Source organism: Taudactylus pleione, unplaced genomic scaffold (genome assembly GCF_031769625.1).
Source record: "Taudactylus pleione unplaced genomic scaffold, aTauple2 ptg000009l, whole genome shotgun sequence".
Taxonomy (NCBI): Eukaryota; Metazoa; Chordata; class Amphibia; order Anura; family Myobatrachidae; genus Taudactylus; species Taudactylus pleione.
The window spans coordinates 4,367,620-4,391,059 of NW_028284412.1; the positions used below are offsets into that span (position 1 = coordinate 4,367,620).

Here is a 23,440-nt window from a genome sequence, read left to right on the forward strand (position 1 = left end):
GTCGGACATGGAAGCCGCGATCTGATTGGCAGAGTGAGGACCAATGAGAGAGTGGAGTGGGCGTCGCCCGCGGGTTTCAAACTTGTGTGGGTGGATGATCCTGAGCAGCGCTGGGGAGCTGGTCGGTCCGGTCACTGGTAAAGACAACAGCGAGTGATCATCGGATCTGGTCGGGGAAGGGAAGTGTCTGTGCGGGAGGTCAGTGATCGGTGAGTCGGGGCCGAAGGACGGGAGGCAGAGACAGTTCTCCCCATTAGCACAGGAGGTAGGTGCGGTAACGGCGTGTGTGTGTTTCCTTCGTGCTCTGCTTGCCAGCGGCCCCGGTGTCTCCGTGTCCCCTATGGTTACAGCCTGATCCCGTGTACCTATACAGAGCTGAATAGCAAACTGAGACCCCCCCCCCCCCCAGCCCACTCAATGTAAATCGCCATGATGTGGCAGCAATGCATGTTTTTTACCTATATCAATTTGTCCTTAATCCCCCCCTCTGCCCGCCCCCAAGAGTCCCTCTTTGTAATCACTTGAGCTGTATCTGTCTCTAGAAGTGTTCATAATGGCTATAGTATAGTGCTATATGCACCGTGTGTGCTCTAGTTGTGTAGTGTGTGCAGCTTACATGTATGATTGCTATGCTGCATGTATGTATACGGGAAGCCCTTCCTACAGCAGCCATATTGTACAATCATACAGTATAAATGCATTGTTTAATATGGTAACCTCCTTCCATGACTGGTATGAGGCTGAGATGTGCTCCTTGCTCCTACACCCCCTGCAATGTGAAGACCTGTTCTAGATGATGGTTAGAGATAAAATAATTGTATACTGTGGGCTTGATTCAGAGGTGGACGTAATGTTGTTATTATTATTATTACCAGTTATTTTATATAGCGTGCATATTACAGAGAATATTCGGCCATTCACATCAGTCCCTGCCCCAGTGGAGCTCACAATCTATATTTCCTATCACATGCTCACACACATACTCTAGGGTTAATTTTTGTTGGCAATTACTTAACCTACCAATATGTTTTTGGAGTGTGGGAGGAAACCCTCGCTCGCAACCACAGGGAGAATATACAAACTCCACACAGTTAGGGCCGTAGTGGGAATTGAACCCATGACCTCACTGCTGAGAGGCAGTAATACTAACCATTACACCATCTGTGCTGCTCTTACCCTTTGTTGATGCTTCATGTAGCTGACCAATTTCATTTTCACATGTGTCTGAGCGCACTGCGCATGCATCCTGGGAACGAATTTGGACACAGCGATTCAATTAAATGGGAGTTGATTAGTGCGGTGAAGTTGATCCTGGAGCTATTCAAATCAGCGCGCTGTTTAGTTCGACACTTACAAGTTAAGTCGGAGAATGCTGGTTCTTATCCTTAATATTTTAGCTGTATGATTTTGAGACGGATTGATTGTGTGGAACAAAGGATAGTTCAGAGTCAAGGATGTCACCTAGGCATTGGGCTTGTGGGGTTGGGTTGATTGTGATCGAGAGATCAGTTTGATAACTACTATTGGCCAGTGGAAATATAATTAATTCTGTCTTGGATATATTAAGTTTGAGGTGGCGAGATGACATCCAAGATGAAATGGCAGGGAGACACTCAGTGACATGGACCAGCACAGATGGTGACAAATCTGGGGAGGAAGGGTAGATTTGAGTATCGTCCACGTACAGATGATACTGAAAACCAAAAGAGCTGTTTACAATAGGTTAGGGTTTGTTGCTGTAAAGCGCACTGAGGGTCTCATCCAGACCCGCTTGCGAGCGCAGGACGCTCGCAAGTGGGTCGATGGTACCCAAATGCGCATGCGCACGACGGAGGGAGCTCTGTCGTGCGCATGCGCGAGACCCGGCGAGCGACGGGGTAGCCGTCGCTCGGGGTCTCGCACCAAAGGGGGCGTGCTGTCGATGGTGAGTGACAGCACGCGCCCTTTGGTGGGCGTGCCGGGGGCATGGCTGCCAGACGGAGGCGTTCCCATTGGAACGCCTACCGTCTGGGTCCGGCCCCACTGACATCACTAGTGATGTCAGTGGGAGTGATTTTGGCTCTGATAGAGCCAAAATCACTCCAGGGTTTGCGGCAGCGAGACCCTACCGTAGGGTCTCGTCGCAAGCCCGATGGTCGCGATGGTCTTGACCATCGCAACCATCATCATGGACGCTTGCATAAGCTGTGGGTGGTAACCCACAGCTATGCGAGCGTCCAAGAGGCCGCTCCAAGTTTAGGTAGGAGGGGCCTGATTCAGAGCGAGCGCTCTGGTCAGAGCGTCCGGCTCTGAATCAGGCCCTGAGTTAGGTCAGATTGTGTGGGTCCTCTGCATTTATTGCTACATGTCGCACAATGAGATCTGTCTCGTCTTACAATTGTCTCTATGCTGTATTACTGAAGGACTTTTAAAAATATTTAGGTATGGGTTTATGAAATGGGGAGGACACATTTTTCTGCTTTGACAATGTCCCACCGGTGGCAATTGGAGAACTTGCACCCGCTAATAAATGGCCCTGTGCCGTTTGATATATCTTGTCTTCCAAGAATGACCAATAACTCATTTAGCTCTCAATAAAGGGGTAATTACATCAGCTATGTATTTAGCATACAGCGGTAAGCTTAGTTAGCCGTAAGGTCCCCTTTGCGACAATTGGCACCCAGTGAAGTTCTTTTCTGCTTCAACGAAGCATTCCAGGCTTTGCTGTGTCCAAGCCACGTTGAAGCGCCATGCTCAGTCTGTCGTCGCACGTGCGCAATTAGTTAGGAAACCATTGAAGGCAGCAGTAGGCTGCAGAGAGCTCTGCAGAGAGGATATTGGTTGAGGAAGATGTTGCTGCACCTCGCCCATCAGGTAAGTAATATTAAATACCAGTGGTACATTCGTAAATATCACCATGATCCTAAATAAGCTGCCGGTGTCTAGTATCATTGTTAAATGGACCCTGTAGTCTCCATGCTTCTTTTCTTTTCATCTCCCTCACTTCTACACCTTTCTCTTTTATCGGGTAAATTATCCCTTTCAGCCCTACGCAGCGCTCTCTTATGTTTTCCTTTTTGACTGTTGCTCGCTTGTGTAATACTGGGTTATGCCGGCCATACACAGTGCGATTTTATGTTGGTAAGACGTGTTGTATGATTGCCCTAGAAATTCTTCCCTTGAAATTCTCCCTACGATGTGGTGAAATGGTGTACGAGTGATTGTTACGATCATACGATAAGATGCATACATGTGTATCACATTGTACACAATAGATCGTAAACTTACGGTTTTGCAGTAAGTTCTACGATCCAGCTATACGACTGCTGGGACGCACGTTGGCATCGTAAACACACAATCAACCCACGATGTGCACGATTGATCGGAATCGTACACTTCATGCAAAAAATCGTACCGTGTATGAGCTGCTTTAGTTTGAGGTTAATGTGTTCCAGAGCTTTGGCACCATATTTTCCATGGGTGAAACTATTCCGTATAACTTGCTAAATGTGTGCGGGATTGTTCTGTTTGTAAATGTATATGTTGAAAATTCAATAAAAATTCCCGGGGGTGAGGCTGGGAAGCAGCGCTAGCGCTCTTCCCAGTACCACTGGACTGTAGGTGCTGTGGTTATAGGTTATGTTGGGACTTACCAGCGAAAAAATACAGAGAACCCTCATTAACCAATGTGTACATTGTGGCAGGGACAGCAGGATTTCACTGGTTTAAATGTGGACCAGCAGATGAACATCAATCCAGTCCAGGTTTTCTTTAAGGTCAGAGATGAACTGCAGCTAGGCTGATTAGTAGCACCTGTTAGCTAGCTTTAAAAATGTTGTTTGCGCACAGGGATGATTATCCTGACTGTGAAGTAGTCTCCCAGGTTATAGGCCCAGGAATGACTAGTGTTAGGGGGATGTAGTTATTCGGTCTCAGGCCCTGATTCAGACCAACTCGCGAGCGGCTGTCCGCTCGCAAGTGGGTCGATGTTCTGCACTGAGCATGCGCACGACGGAGGGAGCTCCGTCGTGCGCATGCGCCAGACGCGACGAGCGAAGGAAAGTCCTTCGCTCGTTGTGTCTGATCAAAGGGGGCGTGCTGTCGATGTTGATTGACAGCACGCCCCCTTTGGTGGGCGTGCCGGGGGCGTGCCTCCCTGACGGGGGCGTTTCCACGGGAACGCCTCCCGTCAGAAGCCGGCCCACTGACATCACTAGTGATGTCAGTGGGAGTGATTTTGGCTCTGATAGAGTCAAAATCACTCCGGAGCTTGCGGTTGAAAACCTCAACCGCAGGCTCCGGCTCGCAGTTTCGATGGTCACGACCATCGCGGCCATCAAAATGCACGCTCGTATAGGCTGTGGGTGGTGACCCACAGCTATATGAGCGTCCAGGAGGACGCTCCATTTTTATGGAGGGCGGCCCTCTTTCAGAGCGTGCGCTCTGCTCAGAGCGTACGGCTCTGAATGAGGGCCTCAATCCCAACACTACAATCCCGGCAGGGGATTTAACATAGATGTCAAAATACCGACGCCAGACTGATCGTCCAGTGGCGGAGGTAAGTAGCGATATAGACTGGGATGGGGAGGTTCGGTTTAGGGACTCCCAGACAGGGTTAGGCTGGGGGGGGGGATTAGGTTTATGCACTAGAGGGGGAGGTTAGGGTTGGGGACCCCTCCCTGGGGAGGGTTAGGTCTAGGGTGCGGGAAAGGGGGGTTAAGTTTAGGCACTAACGGGGGGAGGTCAGGGTTAGGCACTAGGAGGAGAGGTTAGGGTTAGGCACCCCTAAAGGAGGGTTGGGGGAGGGGGGGGTTGAATTACTTGCCTCCTCTGTCGGGATTTCCTCCGCATTGGGCTAGCGCTGACGGGATTTGAACCGGCGGCTACACAGCCGCCGGCATTTCAAGCCCATTCCGTGTTGGGGACCCTGGACCTGTGAGTCCACTAAAGAACTGTTGCTGTTTGGCAGGTTCTGTGCACCAGCCTGTAACATCTTGCCTGTGAACACTGCACTGTCCTGTATTCCTGCCTGTGGTGAGAAAATAAACCTCTGTTTGATTTTACCCGGAAAATGGTAATTTAGTTTTGTAGTCTCCAGAGGTATTTAGGGGGGGGACTATAATCTACAGGAAATATAGGGGAAAAGTATTCCCCAAACCAATCGGGCTAGTGTGCATAGTTCAGACTGTAGAAATAACCCATTTGGTGAGATGTTTATTAGCATGTTGGAATATCATTACCAAAACTTCCTAATTCCCGGTGCCAAATTTTGACCCAACGTGATTCGACCCTTTGCATTCTACAGTTACTTATTCAGAATTGTAACATCTGATGCCTGTGCCCATTTTGCTACCCAACTTCATGCCCTAACCCATGTAGCGCCAGACTAAATACAACCACAGTTTTAGCCTCCCTTACATATTCCCCCTCATTACACAGAATCAGCAGGTGCTCTATATAAGGGAGGTCTGTTGGTGGCCTGCTGTATGTGCTACAATCTCTTGAAGTATTATTGCTATGTCATGTTTAGGATAAAAGTAGCTGATGTATCTGTTATTCCCTCTAGGTCACTGAAAATGATGCCCACTCACCGTAACGTTCGACCGGGGTTATCCAAACCTCCTCGTCCGGGGAAGCCAGTTGCTGTGGAGAATGTTTTGACTGAAAAGGTATTGCCCATACTGAGTGCTATCGTGATAGATTAGTATATAGACAGACTTACAGCTTGATTCAACTTAACAAACGGTGAAATGTATATTTTCACCTCTAGCTAATGGCATCCTGAGATGGCATTCGCTATATCCAGCAATCAGGATTAGCAAATGCGTATGTGCTGATGTCGGTTACATGTGTAATTATGAGAGAACACTCAGAGGATTGGAATTTTTCACCAGGTTTCTCGGAGGATCCACGACAAGTTGCCATATCACATTAACCGATATGCAGCGATACATAATGATAGTTACCACCGGACATTGTTAATAGACCACAGGTTCTCAAACTCGGTCCTCAGGACCCCCAAACAGTGCATGTTTTGCAGGTCTCCTCACATAATTACTAGTGAAATAGTTAGCTGCACCTGTGGATCTTTTAAAACATGTCAGTGACTAATGAATACACCTGTGCACCTGCTGGGTGACCTGCAAAAAGTGAACTGTGTGGGGTTCTGAGGACCGAGTTTGAGAACCACTGTAATAGACCCTTCCTTGTGTATTATAGTATTTTAGGTTTCCGAGGACTGTGTCAGCATGAGAATGACTTGCTGTCCTATTGGGTATCCTAATTAGCTGTTATGTGGGAGTAGTGCTCAGTACAGTTCATTCTGCTCGGTTTACAACTGATGACTGGGGTGCATTAACCCCTATTTTACTCTCCATATAAGTGAATACAGATGTGTCCTCTTACACTTTGTCTTCAGTTGCACCGAACAGCCCCTTCGCTAGGCGCTAGGTCCTGGTTGACTCGGCGGCGCTGAGCTTCTTTTTCAATTATAATGTTTGTCTTATTTGCACAAATAAAATGACTAAGTGGTATAACTACTTTGCTAGATTGTACTGATTAATTGTGACATTTGTACATCTGTGTGCGGGAAAAGTGTGACCCAGTGTACGAAGTGCTATCATGCGGCAGTCACGTCTTTTTCTTATGCCGAGCTCCGTTGTGCTTCACCTGCGACTTTGTTTGTGCTTTAAAATAAATTCCTGTTCTGAGAAAGTCACAGCCCAGAGTCTGTTGTACACTGAGCCGTGTTTCGCTGCATCTGCAATGTGATTAAGACACAAAACCACACCGCTCGGAGCGGCCCAGTCGAGCTGGTCATCTTATGGCGTAATGAAGCTAGGTGTATGAGGACACACCTGTACATTAATGTACACAATTACATATTATAACATTTATTCAAGGCAAGAATGATCGCCCAAAACATAGAGGTTAAAAAAGAACCTATGGACCCATTATCCGGCTTATCGACCAAATCATACGTGTGTGAAAAGTGAAAATATTTAAGAAAAACAAAAAAAGTGTATATTATATTAGCATATAAAAAGTCATCCTATATATTAAGTTATAGGGCCGTATTCAATTAGGTGCGAAAAGCCGTCTTCTGCGGAAAAGTTTCACCGGTGACGTCATTTCGCCTGGCGAAATCTTATCCCCGTATTCAATTCCAAAGACTTCGCCGGTGCGGAAAGTCAATGCATTGGAATAGGTGAAAAAGCTGTTGTAAACAAGTGCAGAATTGGGGTTTTGGGGTGCAAACTTGCAGGAACCATTCTGCACCCTTGGGACAGGTCCCCAAAGCTAGACTATCAAAAAAAAAAAAAAAAAGCTAAGGAACACCCCAAAACAGTACTTTCAATTTGGGGGTGAAAAAAACTAAAGTTGGGGGAAAAATTAGCAAAATAGACTCCTGGGGGGTCCCCAAGTATGCCCCAAGTGTTTTTAAGTTTGCAGGTGGATTTTGAAAGTTTTTTTAATACTTCACATTAGCAACTTCAAAGTATGCTAGCACCCATTTTCATGTACCCCAGATTTGCTGGGACTAGTTATTTTGCTGAAAAAATATTGCTTAATGCCATTCTTCACCACTTATGTAAAGACGCTAATGGCAAGCTTTTGGAGAAACACCCACCCCCCAGTTTACCTTTTAGTAGAGTTACTAGAACACCCCTATAGTGATCCCCTATGTTAGTGCAGCTGTTCGAGAGGTACACAGTGTGTTCCCCATTTATGACCGTACTCTTCGTCAGGTCCAATTTCGCCGGGTGCCGTTTTTGCTGATTTGTAATTGAAAACGGGGATAAGCATTATGAACGCAATACTTTCCCGCTTGGAAAACCAGCGATAATGGTGAAAAATCTGGGACTTTTCGCACCTAATTGAATATGCCCCATAGTGGTGAATTTCCTGTCACCACCTCATATGGAAAAGCCACAGCTTATGTCACTTGTACAGTGTTGATCATTCGTATCGGGGTAATGGCACATGCAGATACTGTCCCTTAGACTGATACTGCATCCTTATAAAGCACATGGAAAGCGGTGCATGTTTATTTACATCTGTGTGGTCAGGGTTTCATTATCTAACACGAAATGTGACCTAATAGTGCTGATGCCTTTAATGCGGTAATGGCTTTATCCACACAAGCTGTGCCGTCTAGACACAGAACACATTAAAGAGCACAATTAAAAGGAAAATAATTAGGTTAGCTATTTTTAAAAGGGTTCCCTCTGTTAACACAATCCCTATTTTTGATAAGGATCTGCAGCAGAACTTTAAAGGTAGGTAGCAGATGATCCTTATTAAAAGGAGGGATATGCTTTAATGGTGAGGTAGGGGGAGAGTGTACGTCTCCATTTACAGGGTAATTCTCTACCCTAGCTGTACCCACAGAGGAGTCCTCCAGAGGAACGATGAATCATAGAGTACACGGCATTATTCAAAATCAATTTAGAGATAAATGCATTAAAATTAAGTAAATATGGACTTGCTTGTGTACATAACTGTGTGATTTATATATTGAAATTCCCACAGGAGGATTGTGTCCAGATAAAGCGCTCCCCGTCCTCTCCGCAGGGCGGAGCGAAGAAAAGATCTGCATTTGGGGACATCACTAATGTGAGTACGGAGTTCATTAATCTGCCGCAGACTACAATGCTGCACTGTTGAGCAGCAACATTGCTCTGGTGACCGCAATCTTTTTACTGCTTACAGATGTGGAGCTGTATTTACTAGGCGGCTGGAGTTAAAAGGGCAATTAGAATCAATACAAAATACAACTGGTTTTATCCTGAATATAAATGTCCCTTTAAATTCTGCAGACGAAGATGTGGTGGCTTTGAAAAGCGTAGCATGAAATTACCATTGTTGTGATAAACAATAAATTTACTATACACCAGTATGCAAGTATGAGGGGCCTGGTATAAAAAAACAGGCTATTTAGCTCATGGCAATCACGATATTAAATTATTTGGGTAATAAGCAAGTTTGGATTTATGGCTCACTTCAAGCACCTGCTCTAACGAAGAAGTAAATAATGTAGCTTCAGTACCTTTCTCCTATGTCATCAAGGCTCTCCATAATCATACTTATTCTCTAACATTATCAAGCTCCTTAATCCTAGGACTATGCATATTCTAGAGTTTAATATCAACCATGAACAAACATTGACCACCTTCCTTCTGCCTGGTCTTCAGTGTCCTGCCCAGATCCCTAAACACATGGCGGAATTTCCTTGTTCACTTTCTACTCTGCCATATTGTGCACAGACCCAAGAACTTTAAAACCAGTGAATGAGAGTGACTTTAGTGCTTTGGGAGAAAATTAGGGCATTATGGGAACATTCACAATGAAAGGATGTGTGTGTTATAGGGATGTGCAGGCTCGGTTCTACTCGGTTCCGTTCGGTTCTTTTTACCGAATCTTATTGGCTATCCAAAACTCGTGACAGCTGAAACCCAATAAGATCCGGTAAAAAGAACCGAACGGAACCGAGTAGAACCGAGCCTGCACATCCCTAGTGTGTTATAGAATCTAGTGTAAATCTCCTACCGTATCACCGCTGTGACCTGCAAAGCTCACATTCCTCTGTTGTCATGGTGATTATTATTTAGCCCTTTATTAAGTTCGACTTCAATGTCCGTTTAGAACGATACTATACCTGTGTATGTAAGCATGTTATAATTGTAAATGCACCAACATTTGGAAGGAAGGCTTCTTCAGTTAAACAAATGTTCTCTACAGGCTAACAAAAACCAGCTGCTTCAGAAGAAAAAAGATGGACCGAAAGCTGTTCTGAAGAAGACAAAAAATGTTGGTAGTAGTGGAGTGGCAAAAAACAATGAATTAAACATAAAGAGGTGAGTGCCCCAAACCCCCCCCCCCCCTCCCCCCCCCCTCCCCCCCCCCCCCCCCCCCCCTTCTGTCTGGAAAGAGCAATTCTGCTGGGGCAATCCTTGAAAAAAGTGGTGCGGTCGCCAAGGTGTTTTCATGCTCGAAGAGTAAAGCGAAACTTTCTCATGCACGTTTTGAACCAGGACGCGCTGTGCGCTACATGTTAAGTGGGCGTCCGGTGTGCTTGCTGCCCGGTGAGGGCCCCTTTAGCTGGGGAGTCATCAGCGTGGATAGGCGGCCGGCCTGTCTGTATGGCTGATTTACACCACCACATGACGCTGCAAGTAAAAGTCTCGGTATCGAAGAATTGTCCCCGGCATTAGCAGGATAAGGCTCAGTGTGTCAATATTTATTAATAAATTGCAGCAATAATTTTCTCTCAGTGATGGATAATTCGCCTCATCACTGCAGGTTGATGAATAGGATGGAAAATATTGCTCTTTTTACACTGCATCATACCAAAGAATGGTAGAACAACCAATATGGCAAAGTAGAGCTAATCTCAATACTGTCATTAATGTGATACAAAAATCATTCTCTTCTAGAAATCAGAGGAAAGTTGGAACCACAGAGTCCGTGTTTGCGGTGGTGAAAGAAGAAAAGTCACACCATGAAGAAGTTGAATCCCAACCAAAGGTGGAAACGTTTGTGGAACAGGTACTCTTCACGTGTCCTTACCAATGTGTGGACAGTACGGGTGAGTCTGCCATGCTGCCATCCTAACGCTATGTGTATAATGTGGTTCCAGGTCTTGCCACCTGATGTTGAGGATATTGATAAAGACTCATTGGGAGACCCGTTCGCTAGCTCGGAGTATGCTATGGACATCTTCGCCTACATGCGTGAGAGAGAGGTGTGTTATTGAGGACTCCATATTAAAAGCAGATAGATATGTATCACAGTTGAACATGCTAATTAGCTGCAGATCACATTATGTTATAATGTATTTTTTTTTGTCATTATAGGACAAATTTGTGCTTCCCAATTACATGGAGATGCAAAATGATATTAGCAGGGAGATGAGATCCATCCTGGTGGATTGGATGGTGGAGGTGCAGGTTAGTGTCCTGTAATTGTGTCAATTTTAGTACATCATTTCTCTTTCAAACAAATATGCTGAGTGGTACATGAGTATAATATTGTAATGTTTTGGGCTGTTTGAATAATAATATAATATGGGATTATGTACATCACTTACTACGTTTCTCCCCTCCCCCTCTTCAGAAATAAATGCTTCCTGTCCGTTGGCATCATTAATAACCAGTTTTATAATGGTTCCATATAACTGCTTATTGAGGCATGTCTGTGTCACAGCTGTCAGTCATCCCATAGCTACACACTACCTATCCTGCCTTCACATCAAAGGGAAAACCTTCTCCAATAACAAGCGTGCTCTCTGCTTCCTATATCTGCTCATGTGTAGTTAGCGAAGGAAGGAGAGAGCTTGCTGCTGATTGGTGGATAGGATTCCTGTGATGTGTGGGCGGGGCTGGTACAGAGTACGGTGTATGTGATTTGTTCAGACTGTGCTTAAGCAGAGCATGAATTGCATTACTGACCTCATTAGGTGGTTCTGTGCAGTGGTGGCTACTGAGGTTGCTGATAGGTAGAATAAAGAGCTTCAGGAAGGAGCAGTGATTTCTGAAAGTGATATGCAATTTGTGATATCCTTAATTATTTATATAGAGAACTTTCTATCCTCTATCTTATACGTATCTCTCGTGTAATGGTGCCCATCCACCTGAGCCTAATTTATGATCAAAATAATCCCCCATCACTGGAACCGAAGTATTTTAGTGGGCTGGGGTTTCTGAACAGCAAAGTTCTATGCTAGTTGTATACTGATTCCAAGTTGCAGATGGATCTTGCGATATTTAGCAGCTGCGTATGCATCCTAGTCAGGCGGAATCATATGAGTATATCCAGAGTTATACACATCTCCGTCACATCTCGCTTGCGGCTAAGCAGGTGGTATTGGGTTATAATATTGGTCGGAGGCCCTGCGCACTATATCTAGGTTAGTGGTCGGGGATATGCTGCAGTACAGATTGGGTTGCCCTGACCTAGAAGTGCAATCTATGGGAAAAAGTTCTAACTGCGCTCTCCCTTTAGTGAACCTACAGACTATGTGGTGCGAGATTGAAAAGAAGGAGAAGAATGTCTTTCTGTAGACATGTCATACTGTGTAGATATACAGTATGAGAGCGCAATGTATATTATTGGCCATTAGCACATGTTGGTAAATTGTATTAGGAGATGTGCACAAATAAATTAACATTAGCACAGAAAGACATATTATTTTGCTGCTTTTCAATCTCACACCACATAGACTATAGGCCCACTAAAGGGAGAGCGCAGTTAGATCTTTTTTCCCATAGGTGGCAACAGAGCGATCATCTGTAGTTTAAGTAGAGTGCGGGTGTGTCATGTGTATGTGGAGGAAATTGTGGGTTGTGCAGAGTTATCCCTGTGCAGGTTTCTATCTGAGCCAGACAGATCAATTGTACCTAGTTTAGGGCTCGTGCAAGTCCCCACTGATAGTGGCAGCTGTTTCCACAGGAGGAGTGACGATGGCGGTCTGGCAGCCTAGGTGTCTACAAGTCTCAATACAGGGGAATAAATGCATTTTATTTTCCTTGGCCGCTTATTATATGGGTCTTATGCCTACTTTGCACAATTATGTATTTTGGGATGGGATTTATTTAGATAGATATCTATCTGTTTCACTTGCACTCTAATACTATGCGTGTTTTTGTCTCACTTTACGCCTTGGTCTATTTTAACAGGAGAACTTTGAGCTGAATCATGAGACCCTGTACCTGGCGATAAAGCTGGTGGACCATTACTTAGCAGTCTCCATTATTGTGAAGGAGAAGCTGCAGCTCATCGGTTCTACTGCAGTGCTGATAGCTTCTAAGTTTGAGGTAAAGTCCTGTGGAAGTGTCATCTTATACAGTTTAACGTGGCGTTATTGAGTGCTTTAGCCAACTCCTATAATAGGACTGAATGTCCAAAAATGAGATGGCTGCAACTTACAACTGTGTCCCTCATACACCTCGCCTCAGTACGCCATTTAGCGCAAGTGAGCAGCCAGGCCCCATGCGACTCTGCTTGCGCTGAGCGTATTTTTTATTTTGGCCTGAAAATGTATCTTGGGTGCAAGCGGATGTGACAAACCTATTCATAAGACTGCACTCATTAATTTGATATGTGACACTTGTATATCTTTGTGCTACTGATTCTGTACGCGAAGCACAATGGAATTTGTCGCGGAAAAAAAGGTGCTGCCTCTGCATTGTACCACTTCATATACAGATTCAGGCTCAATCGCACCCATATGCAAGTGTTTTTGGGTGAAAAAGACACTCAGCGTAAGCAGTCACATGGGACCTGCCGCACCGATATGGTCATTTTGGGGCAACTGCAACATTCGTGTGTTAGGACATATCTGAATGTATGAGGAATTGGGGGCGGGACAATATGCATTAGCAGGTGTGGCTGTGCTAATAATTCCAATGCACAGTGTGTAGCAAATATGCTAATATCTGTTCTTTTAACCTAGGTGGCAGGGCTTGTGCCCTTAGCTCACTAATACACTATTTTTAAACCATCCAATGCACACTGTTCTGCCTGGGACTATCGGCAGTCATTATTGCACTAGCACAGCTGTAAAAATACCCCCACTAATATAGTGTTTGAGCCTCTACTGTTATATTATTTGTTCCTCTGTTATACACCGGTTATTAGTCCGCCAGGTTTGCAGCAAATGTATAAATGCAGCTCTGTCCCCAGTAATGGTCTAGCCTTACACATGCCTGTGCAAGCAATATGTAATGCCTATGGCTAGTGTGATCCAACATGTTTCAGAAAAAAAGTAGGATTGTGGCATGTACTGGTTTACTGGGAGAGTTTTCTAGTTGCCAGGGTAACCGTATGCTGGTCCAGGATTTGTCCATCCGTTTCCGGTGGAAACAGAAGGTTCAGGAGACAGCGATAAAAATGACACAATACACATACAGTTTAAGTTAAATAATTAATTAAAATAATTTATTTGTACTTAGTTTTCTAATTAATTCCGATAATGGTCCAATACAGCGCAAATCACACCCGGAAGCCTCGCGCCATCATAACAGGCCGGATGGGTACACCGGACCCAGCACTTTCTGCAGTCAGTCTTCGAGGCTGGAGTTAAAGGCTACAGACTTCCGCATTTCACACTGAATTATAGGGCTCCTAACAAAGACCGGATACTACATACCTTATATGGTCATAATATTCAAATAAATATTAGCAAATAGGGGGCAGCATTGCCTCAAATATAGTTATTGCCAAAATATTATAACATGACATTTGCATCTATATGTTCAAGGCTCTTGCATTAAGCAGTACAACTAGTCCTAACATAACTACAGCACATTCCTTTGAGAATCATATCATAAGAGCACCTTCTAATAAAACAATAATTGAATATTAGTATCAAACTGCATAGCTGAATTAGTAGAAAACCCTTCCTAAATACATTAATACAATCACTAATATATACATTTAAAATTACTCTGAACAGTTTAACAACAAAATAGCGCAACAGCCACTTTGTATCACCTGTCACACCATCACTGAGTGATTCTTTATGCAGGATATATATTATGTAATTATCGGCTTAGTATTGGATGATCGGGCTTCTAATTCCGTAGTGTATTGCCGTGACTGATCAGAGATGATGTGACAGTGTGGTGTGCAAGATCTTCCAACATGCCCAACTGATCCTTTCATTGGTCAGCAGCATCTGGAAGTGTATTCACTGCTGCAGCCAACTGTCCGACAGTTCCCCTGTTCCTTCCTAGGGAAAGAACCCAGATTTTCTTTGGCCATACAATGCGAAATATCTCGGTGTTTGGTCATAATATCTGCTGATTTCAGGCTGTCGGTCTGATAATGTATATACAGCATTAGATTTGTCTGTCTAGAACTACCGTCACTCTGTGTAAATGTGTTACTCAGGTCCTACCTTTATTACTTCCATAGGAGCGTTGCCCGCCTTGCCTGGATGACTTCCTGTATATCTGTGACGATGCGTATAAGAGGGAGGAGCTGGTGTCAATGGAGATGGAGATCCTACAAAAGCTCAACTTTGACATCAATATCCCCGTCCCATATCGCTTCCTCCGCCGTTTTGCAAAGGTTCATCTCTAATTTCCTTACTCTTTTTATTAGTTTCGTGTCTTGTTTTTATGTATCCTAGACCATGTACTGCATCCACCAGCTGTAGATGAGACTGCATTCTAGGAGTCACTTCATTGAAACAAATAATGTGTAATGTCTATTTTAATTTTTACTTTTGCTGCTATAACATCTTACACCTACAAGACAGCACCTGCTTCTAGGGCTGTGCCAGGGAAGTGCAAGAGAGTCCTGTATCCAATGGCTCATACCCTTCGGTTCTTTTAATTCAGTGTAAACTGCACCTTAACCTGGGTACACACTAGGCCGACCTTACAAAGGATTGGTGCGTACACACTTATCAATCATTCGGGCGATGTCAGCGCTGACACCCCAACTGGGCGGGCATTTGACTTCAAATGCCCGCCCAGATGAGTTGTCAAACATTGCCGGGTCCCCTGCAGCAAGTGGGTCGCCCGCACACACCAGCTGATGCACCGATATATCTGGCATCTGCTGCGCTGTAGGGCTGATCTGGTATGTCTGAACGATAACGTTCACAGACATATCGGGGGGGGGGGGGGTACACATCCACTGATATGCTCGCAATATATTGGCAATTCCATTGAACAGCCAATATATTGCCTAGTGTGTATCCAGCTTAAGTATTTGCTACACACTGATTTAATTGGATGCGACAGGGAAAACTCCCCAAACTAGTCTCCAAGTTAAGGTGCCTACACACTTAGCAATATTTTATACTATTTGCCCGATTCCGACGCATCGTAATGACAAATCGTGTAAAATATGCCCAAATCCTGAGTGTCCACTCACGTTGCGCGTCCCCGCAAATCATACATCGCATCTTCAGATCTGCCGTGCTGTAGGGCAGATTGGCCAATCTGGGACACGATGCACGATAATCGTTTGTCACATTAGCCACTTTTTACACCAAATCGTGTGCAGGACTGCCGGGGGAGAATTCAGGGGAAATCGTACACTGTCGGATCGTGAGCACATCGCCAAGTGTGTAGGCACCTTTAGAAGCAAAAAATAAATGACAAAAACTGGTTCTCTCTACACCTTTCTCCTTTTAGACCTAGGAGGGGACGTATTCAGTCTTCTATGTTCCCCTATAGTCTTTGAGAGATTTAATAACCATTATTTTTTTTCTTCCAAGTCTCATGCTGGCTACATTTTAATCCGTTAACATCCTTTAGCAGAAATTGGGAATTTCAAAATATCTTGCGTCTCTCAGGAAGGAAAGAAGCCTTATGGAGCGTACACACGGTCAGATTTGTCAGATGAACGATTAAACGATTTTACCAAAGTTTTGAACGATTTTTAACTGCATTAAAATGAATGGAATCGTCCAAGTCTGACTGCAAACCCATCAGATGTCAGATATCGTTATCTGACAAACGGGAACGCGCATCGTTCATCGTCCATCGTTCAGGCATGTCAGATATGAACGATTTTCCTTCAGATATGAACGACTGAACGATTTTTAAATCGTTATCGTTCATATCTGAAGGAAAAATCTGATCGTGTGTATGCACCATAACTGCTTGAAGTCTCCTTGTTAACAGAAATTTTATTTTCTTGCTGCTTAACTGCTATGGGGTGTGTGCATTTTCCTTTGTTTGAAAAGGGAAGAAATTGTAAAAAATAAAAACCCTATTACATTCTAACTAATCAGCAGTTGGGCAAAACCTTTCATTTCTTGTGAGATCTAAAACTGGTCCCTTATCTATCTTTATAGTGTGCCCATGCCAACATGGAGACTCTCACACTTGCTCGCTACATTTGTGAGCTCACTCTGCAAGAGTATGACTTCATGCAAGAAGGAGCTTCCAAAATGGCTGCCAGCTGCTTATTACTTGCACTGAAGATGAAAGACTTTGGTGGATGGGTGAGTAATGTGTGTTCTTGTCACTGCTATATGATCCATGTCCTACAGGAGCATGCTGAAGTGGTAATGTTTTCATGTGATGGTTAGCGGAACTATTAAGTGCCGGAAATGCTCCTTTATGGAAACCTGATGCACAGCAAAAAGACTTGCTTTAACCCAGTGGTTCCCAAACTTTTTAGATTCACAGCAACCTAGAGTATCAGCATTGTTTTCACGGCATCGCTGGGCCAAAAGTTTGAGCAATTCAGAAGGAAATGTAGTACAGTGAAATAAATTGTGCTTACCGGTCATCCTTTGGGTGAGTTATGAGGTGGTGGACAGGTTTGTGCTTCTGTTGTGCACATATTTACAATGACCATAAATACTTTGATTTGGTGCTGGACCACCAACCTGAGGCACCCCTGCAAATGTCCCGAGGCACCTCAGGGTGCCATGGCACACAGTGGGAACCACTGCTTAAACCTGTAGCAATCAAACCTATTTAATTTTCTACACAGCACTAGTAAATCTAATCCAATATTGGTTACAGAATGGTTTGTGTTTTTTTGTTTTGTTTTCTTTCACTTTTGTTAAGATCTTTAGCTAACACAATAGGTCCGTATAGTTCCCATATGTTTGCAGCACTAAAGCACACAATAAATTAACTATTCGTTGCCTTTCCCACTTCTCAAAAAAAGGATTTGGTCTTGTGTGAAATAGACGTAACATTAGCATATTGCAGATATGGGATAAATTGTCGCGATTTGTCCAGTCATGAGGAACATACACAAAAATGAGATGTTTGCCTATTTTACAGGTGAAATCTATAATTTCTGTACACAAAGGGGGTTTCACAATTGGTTTAAAAAGTAATAGGTTTTGCGATGTGTTTTTTTTTTTTTTTTTTTTTTTTTTTTTTGTATCTGCTAGTATGTGTGTATTTGGCATTCATCTCTATGGACCTTTGTTTCTTCATATATTTTATTTCATTATCTGTAGTATTCATAAGTGTCCTATTTTATTATTATTTTTTTATAATTTTTAATTTGCAAACCTAATGCTGCTTTCGAAACTCGGAGGCGTTCTATTCTGGTTTTAAGTCTTTTGTGCAATTACTAGTTTTTCATTGGTTCAGCCCATCCTTCATATGTTTAACACTGTGCACTCTCTTCTGTGCTCCAGACTGCTACACTGTGTCACTACAGCGGATACCAGACACCAGATTTGTTGCCTCTTGTGAAAAGATTAAATTTCCTGCTCTCGTGTCAACCAAATGAGAAGCTGAAGGCTGTAAGGAGTAAATACTCACACAGGTACTGTCTCTTTGTATCTAGAACGTCTTGACTCCTCATAATAGAAAAGCTGTGATAGATATGTATATGTGTGTGCGTGTGTATGTATATATAATATATTCCAGAGACCACTAAATGCTTTGCTTCAGATGTCCAGCAGCTGTAATCTCTAATCCTCTAATAGCAGATTCTTTGCCTGGATTGTTACGTCCGGTTTTGTCATTGTGGAAGCGCTGCCTTAATTAAGCTCCTGTGTATTGAATTCTAATACTTTGCAGTACAGGTAGTCTGCGCAGATACTGTAACACAGTGAAACAATAGGTAAAAGCAAACACCCATCTCCAGTTAGATAAATGTTCTATACACACTTAGGCCACCCATTGTCTTATTGTCACTGATGTGTCTGGGAGTTTACATAAACTGGATTAACAATTTCTATTTGCACAACGTTGCTTTTATTCAGGCCAGCGTGATCATCTGGCACTGTAATGCTGGCTACACACTGGCATATATATTGGCAGATCAATTGATCGGCCAAATATATTGTATGAATCGGCCAGTTTGTACCAGCGATATGTCACTGAACGACGACGTTCAGACCTATTGTGTCGGCTCTGCTGCACAGGCGATGGCAGATATATCTGCAGATATATTGGGGCATCGTGCTGTGTGTACGGGTACACTTGCTGCAGAGGCTGCGAGGAGGGGGTCATGACCCGCGGGCAGAAGACAGATTGTATGAACAACCATCTGTAGATATTTCTGTTGTGTACCCAACTTTAGGCACAGACTGTAAATTTATTCATGTGCAAACATCTATTGCCTACTATTGTATAGGGATTTTTCACCTAAATTTAGGGGCTGGAGAGTGGCAGGGCAAATGGCTTGAAAATGGGCACTATTGCATGTGCCTGAAAAAGGGGTGTGGTTTCTTGAAGGGGAAGTGTCCTTAAACTGTGCCCCCTTTTCATCACTGTAGGGGGCATGCCCAGCATTCACGGAGATGTAGGGCAGCCCAAATCTCTCCCAGCAGAGAGTAAAGATGCCGTGCACATCTATTCACCCCACAGTGACTGTTTCCCCACCTGCTAGACACTGACACACGCGTACAGACTGCACCCACGGCAGGCTGTTTCAGAAGGGCGCTGCCATAAGGGCAGGGCACATAATGCAATTTAAAATCGTGCAGGGTGCGGCACACTGCTAAAACAGCCTAGCGGGAACACTATCAGTGGCCACACATATTCCCTTGTGTCTGTACTGGGACGGAGCTGCATGGACATGGTAGAGACAGTGGGCCTGGTTCAGAGATGGATGAACTTGCAGAGCCGCACGCATGCAATTCCGTCCATCTTAATGCAGAAGGAGGTGCAGAGCCGGGACAGTGACAAGCCATGCCCCTGCTACTCCCCCAAACACCTCAGCATGTCAATCATGCTGCAGCTTGGGAAGGTGGGCTGAGGGGTGGGGTCTGCAAGCGTAATCGCAAGACCCATTATGCACATGGGCAGAAACAGTTCTGCGCAGACCCCTAACCATTGGAGATGTACATTAAGCAGTCCCAGTGTGTAGGCAATGCTGTGATGTCACGTTCAGCGAGGTCTGAGGTTCAGTGTCTGAATGCTTATACATTATCTTCACATCTCCTTCAAGCACTGCCCTAGTATTAAGCACACTGTTTAAAGACACAGTCCACCTACGGTTATGTAGAGTCACATGCCTACACGGGCAAACTCTTCCATTGCAAAGGAGGAGTGTACGGATGTGTGCCAGAGAACAAATGTGTACGTCACCTGATGGGAGTAACTGGGCAGATTGCAGGGGGTCCTGACTGACATGATTGTGCCACCTACTTAAGTACTAAGAGGTAAAACCCAATTTACTTCTCTGTGATGGGGCTATTTAAATGAGTTGGAGTACATTGTCACATTAAGGTAGGCACTCCATGTTTTAAGGGTAGGTTCACAGGCTTTTCCTCCCTACAAGGACATTCATTCTCTGACCAGCCATAAAGGCAAGCACGCAGTATAATAAGTGTGTGTGTAATATATGTATGTATGTATGTGTATTCCAATGAGCACACAATTCTGTGAATTAGCAGCTCCACCATTTTGTGAGTGACAGCAATCTCACTCTGAATCTGCAGTTAACCACATGGTGTCACGGCATACCATATCTGTATTGTGCAAGGAACACGTCCATTAAGGCGTCAGCCTGAATGATCGTAATTTAATTTATTAAGTTTGCGTGGCAGAAATTCAATAGGGTTTTTTGTTTGTTTGTTTTTTTTTTTTTTTTAAATTTCAGATCAGGTCTGTCAGGGTTTGGAGGAGCAAACCGGGCCAACTGCAGGGGAGAAGGGCAAAAAAATGGTACACTAGCGCAGGTGGAAGAGGGTCCGTCACACAGGAGGGGGTTTGGGAGGTGGAAAGTGAGAGAGACTGCTGCAAGGGCGGGCTGTAAGCATGCTGGGTAGCGGCGGGAGTGAAGAGGAGTTGTAGTGCAGGGGCATCAGCAGGCGATAGAGGGCTCACCGGTACTGGGCATGCCCCTAAAAAAATAAATAAAAATCCATAAGTCACAGATGGATGGGCGCATCAGTTAGATCCATCTTTCTACTTCAGGGTCCATAGGTGGTCCACAGGGTTGACCTTGGGGTATAGCTGGATCTGGATCCACGGGCACCACGCAGTTAAAAGCTTTGCTGCTCCCAGGATGCACTTGGGTCCGTCCTCCTCTATACCCCGGCCACAGGCACCTCAGTTTTAGATGGTGCCCGGCCGGAGTCGGGTCACCCTGGGCAGTGGGGCTGCATAAGCAGCCCCTAAGCTTTAATTAAAAAATTTTTGAAAAAAAAAAAAAAAAGATTTTATTTTTTACTATCTTCAGAGCGGCAGCATAAGACTGTCCATCTGGACGTCCATGCTGCCGCTCCAACAAGCCCCGCTGGCGCTGTGACGCCGGTACTGATCCAGGGATCGCAGCGGGACCCCGGAGTCAGTACTAGCTTGGCTCCGGGAGCTCCCACTGACTGCTGCCGGATTCTACGGGGCCAGGTAAGCCGCGTGTTGCGCTTCGCGCTGCACGCGGGGGAAGTCAAATGCAGTCTTTCAGCCGCCGGTCTCTGGGGACAGACCAGCGGCGCTAGTAGCGGCGGCGGGCTCCCCCTCTTCAGGAATACCCCGCGTGACCGCTGGCCCCCGGGGTGTAAGTACCGGCGGGGAACCGGCTTCCCCGGGGGTTTAGTACTAGCAGGGGAGGCAGCCTTCCCTGCTTCAGTGCTCCTCCCCTCAGCCCAGCGCGCCTTCTCTCATGTGTGCTGGCGTCGCTGGGCTGTTATCTCCTGGCCACTCCTCCTCAGAGCTCTCCGGCGGCCATCTTCCCAGGCAGCATCGCAGAGCTCCCGGGCGGATACAGTGGACCAGTCCCCCTGCGTACCTCTCCCCCTGCAAAGGACAGTGTTCGCAGCGCTATAGCCCTCCCAGACACTGAATCTGGGAGATTGATTGATTGTAGCGGAAGGTGCAGTGAGTATAACTTCTCTGCATGGTATGTGACTATTGCTAGTGCTGCTGTCTGTGCTTTTTCTACTTACTGTCAGCTTTTTACCTATCCCTTTCCTTCTACGGCCCGCAGGTGCATGGGGGAGGGGTGTTCTTTCTGTGTACCTCACTTATATAGATCTACGTATTTGTGAGGTCCGTCACATACAGCGGTGTGCTACTCAGTACCAGATTGTGGGCTGTTTGTGTTGCATACTTGGGAGTGCGCAGGTGTTATACGCCTTTACCTCTTTTCGGTGATACTACTTTTATTGCAAAAGTTTTGTGTCATGTCTGATGAGAAGGAGCGCTCCGTGGCTCCTGTGTTGTTTTCCTGCCGACGCTGTTCGGCAGGGGTTGACGGGGCGGATTTGTCTCAGGACGGTCTGTGCGGACGGTGCCAGCTGGTACCTAGTCCCTCTAAACCCCCAGTGGCGCAGGATCCTCCGTGGGCGATGTTTACACAAGTGCTGGCGTCGATCGTGGACCGGCTGGCGGTCCCGACTGCGGGCCCTTCTAGGGCGTTGCCCCAGCCTACCATCCCCCGTTCCTCGGGCGTGACGCGTCTGGTGCAGTCTCCTCCCGGGTCTCAGACTGTGGGTCCTTATGTGGGTTTGCCTGTGTACGTGCAATCTCCCACGGTACCACAGCAGTCGATGGTACCGTTTCAGGGGTATCCTCAAACGGTACCCCCTCCCTGGGTGGATGTCCTCTCCAGCTCTGTTCAGAGCCTGGCGGCTTCGTCATCGGCCTTTCAAACTATGTTGCACAGTGATTTGCCCCCACGGGCGTCCAAGCGAACCGTTCGACTTCATTGGCGGCACAGTTTACGGACACTGACGTGTCTTCGGATGACGGGGAGATCCATGAAGACTCTGACTCGGATGCTGGGGCCCAGGAGGTCCTCCATTAATGTACCGGCATTGGTTAGGGCAGTGCGGGCCGTCCTTCATATAGAGGAGGATGCGCCGGCTCCCAGGTCGAAGTACCCTAATTTTAAGAAGGCCAAGGTAGCTTCGACGGTTTTTCCCCTGTCTGATCAGTTAACGGATCATATGGCAGGGGCCTGGCAGTTGCCCAGCAAGAGGTTCCAACCGCAGAAACGGTTGGCTTCAAACTATCCTTTTCCTGAGGCTCATTGCAGGAAGTGGGAAACTCCGCCTGCTGTGGATTCCCACGTTACCCGCTTAATTATAAGCGCTACGCTGCCTTTGCCGTCGATCTCGTCCCTCAAAGATCCCACGGACAGGAAAGTGGAGACTTGTTTAAAGTCTATCTACTCTCTCTCGGGGGCGGTTGCCCGTCCGTCCATGGCCATCTCTTGGGTGGCTAAGGCCATCGAGAGCTGGGCCAACGCCTTGGAGGATACCTTTCCGGAAGATGCTCCGGAGATCCAGAGAGCGTTGATAGGACAAATGAGGGATGCGGCTTCCTACATTGGGGAAGCATCGTTAGATGCAAGCCTGCTGACCTCTCGGGTGTCGGCTGCAGCTGTGTCGGCGCGTCGGTCCTTGTGGCTGAGGTCTAGCAGAGCTGACACAGACTCCAAAAAGGGACTGGAGGCCTTACCTTTTAATGGGGAGTTGCTTTTTGGTCCTGACTTGGACAAAATTGTGGATACTCTAGCTAAGTCTAAATCAGCTTTCCTCTCTTCGGCTTCTGCACCTACCAAAGTACGGAGCTCT

General features: G+C 45.7%; 1 protein-coding gene across 2 annotated transcripts in view; it reads left to right on the forward strand.

Annotated features, from left to right (window-relative positions):
- The first annotated feature begins 15 nt into the window (after positions 1-15).
- CCNB3 (cyclin B3) overlaps positions 16-23,440 on the forward strand; it is a 31,305-nt gene continuing 7,880 nt past the window's right edge. The window contains exons 1-11 of one of the 2 annotated variants that reach the window (XM_088466970.1): positions 16-265; positions 5,546-5,648; positions 8,512-8,595; positions 9,721-9,836; positions 10,416-10,527; positions 10,619-10,723; positions 10,836-10,928; positions 12,657-12,794; positions 14,896-15,051; positions 16,793-16,942; positions 18,104-18,234. In XM_088466970.1, coding sequence (XP_088323096.1) covers positions 5,556-5,648; positions 8,512-8,595; positions 9,721-9,836; positions 10,416-10,527; positions 10,619-10,723; positions 10,836-10,928; positions 12,657-12,794; positions 14,896-15,051; positions 16,793-16,942; positions 18,104-18,234 — 1,178 coding nt within the window. In that variant the 5' untranslated portion in view covers positions 16-265; positions 5,546-5,555. The remainder of the gene's footprint in view (positions 266-5,545; positions 5,649-8,511; positions 8,596-9,720; positions 9,837-10,415; positions 10,528-10,618; positions 10,724-10,835; positions 10,929-12,656; positions 12,795-14,895; positions 15,052-16,792; positions 16,943-18,103; positions 18,235-23,440) is intronic. The other variant, XM_088466979.1, reaches the window with a different exon arrangement.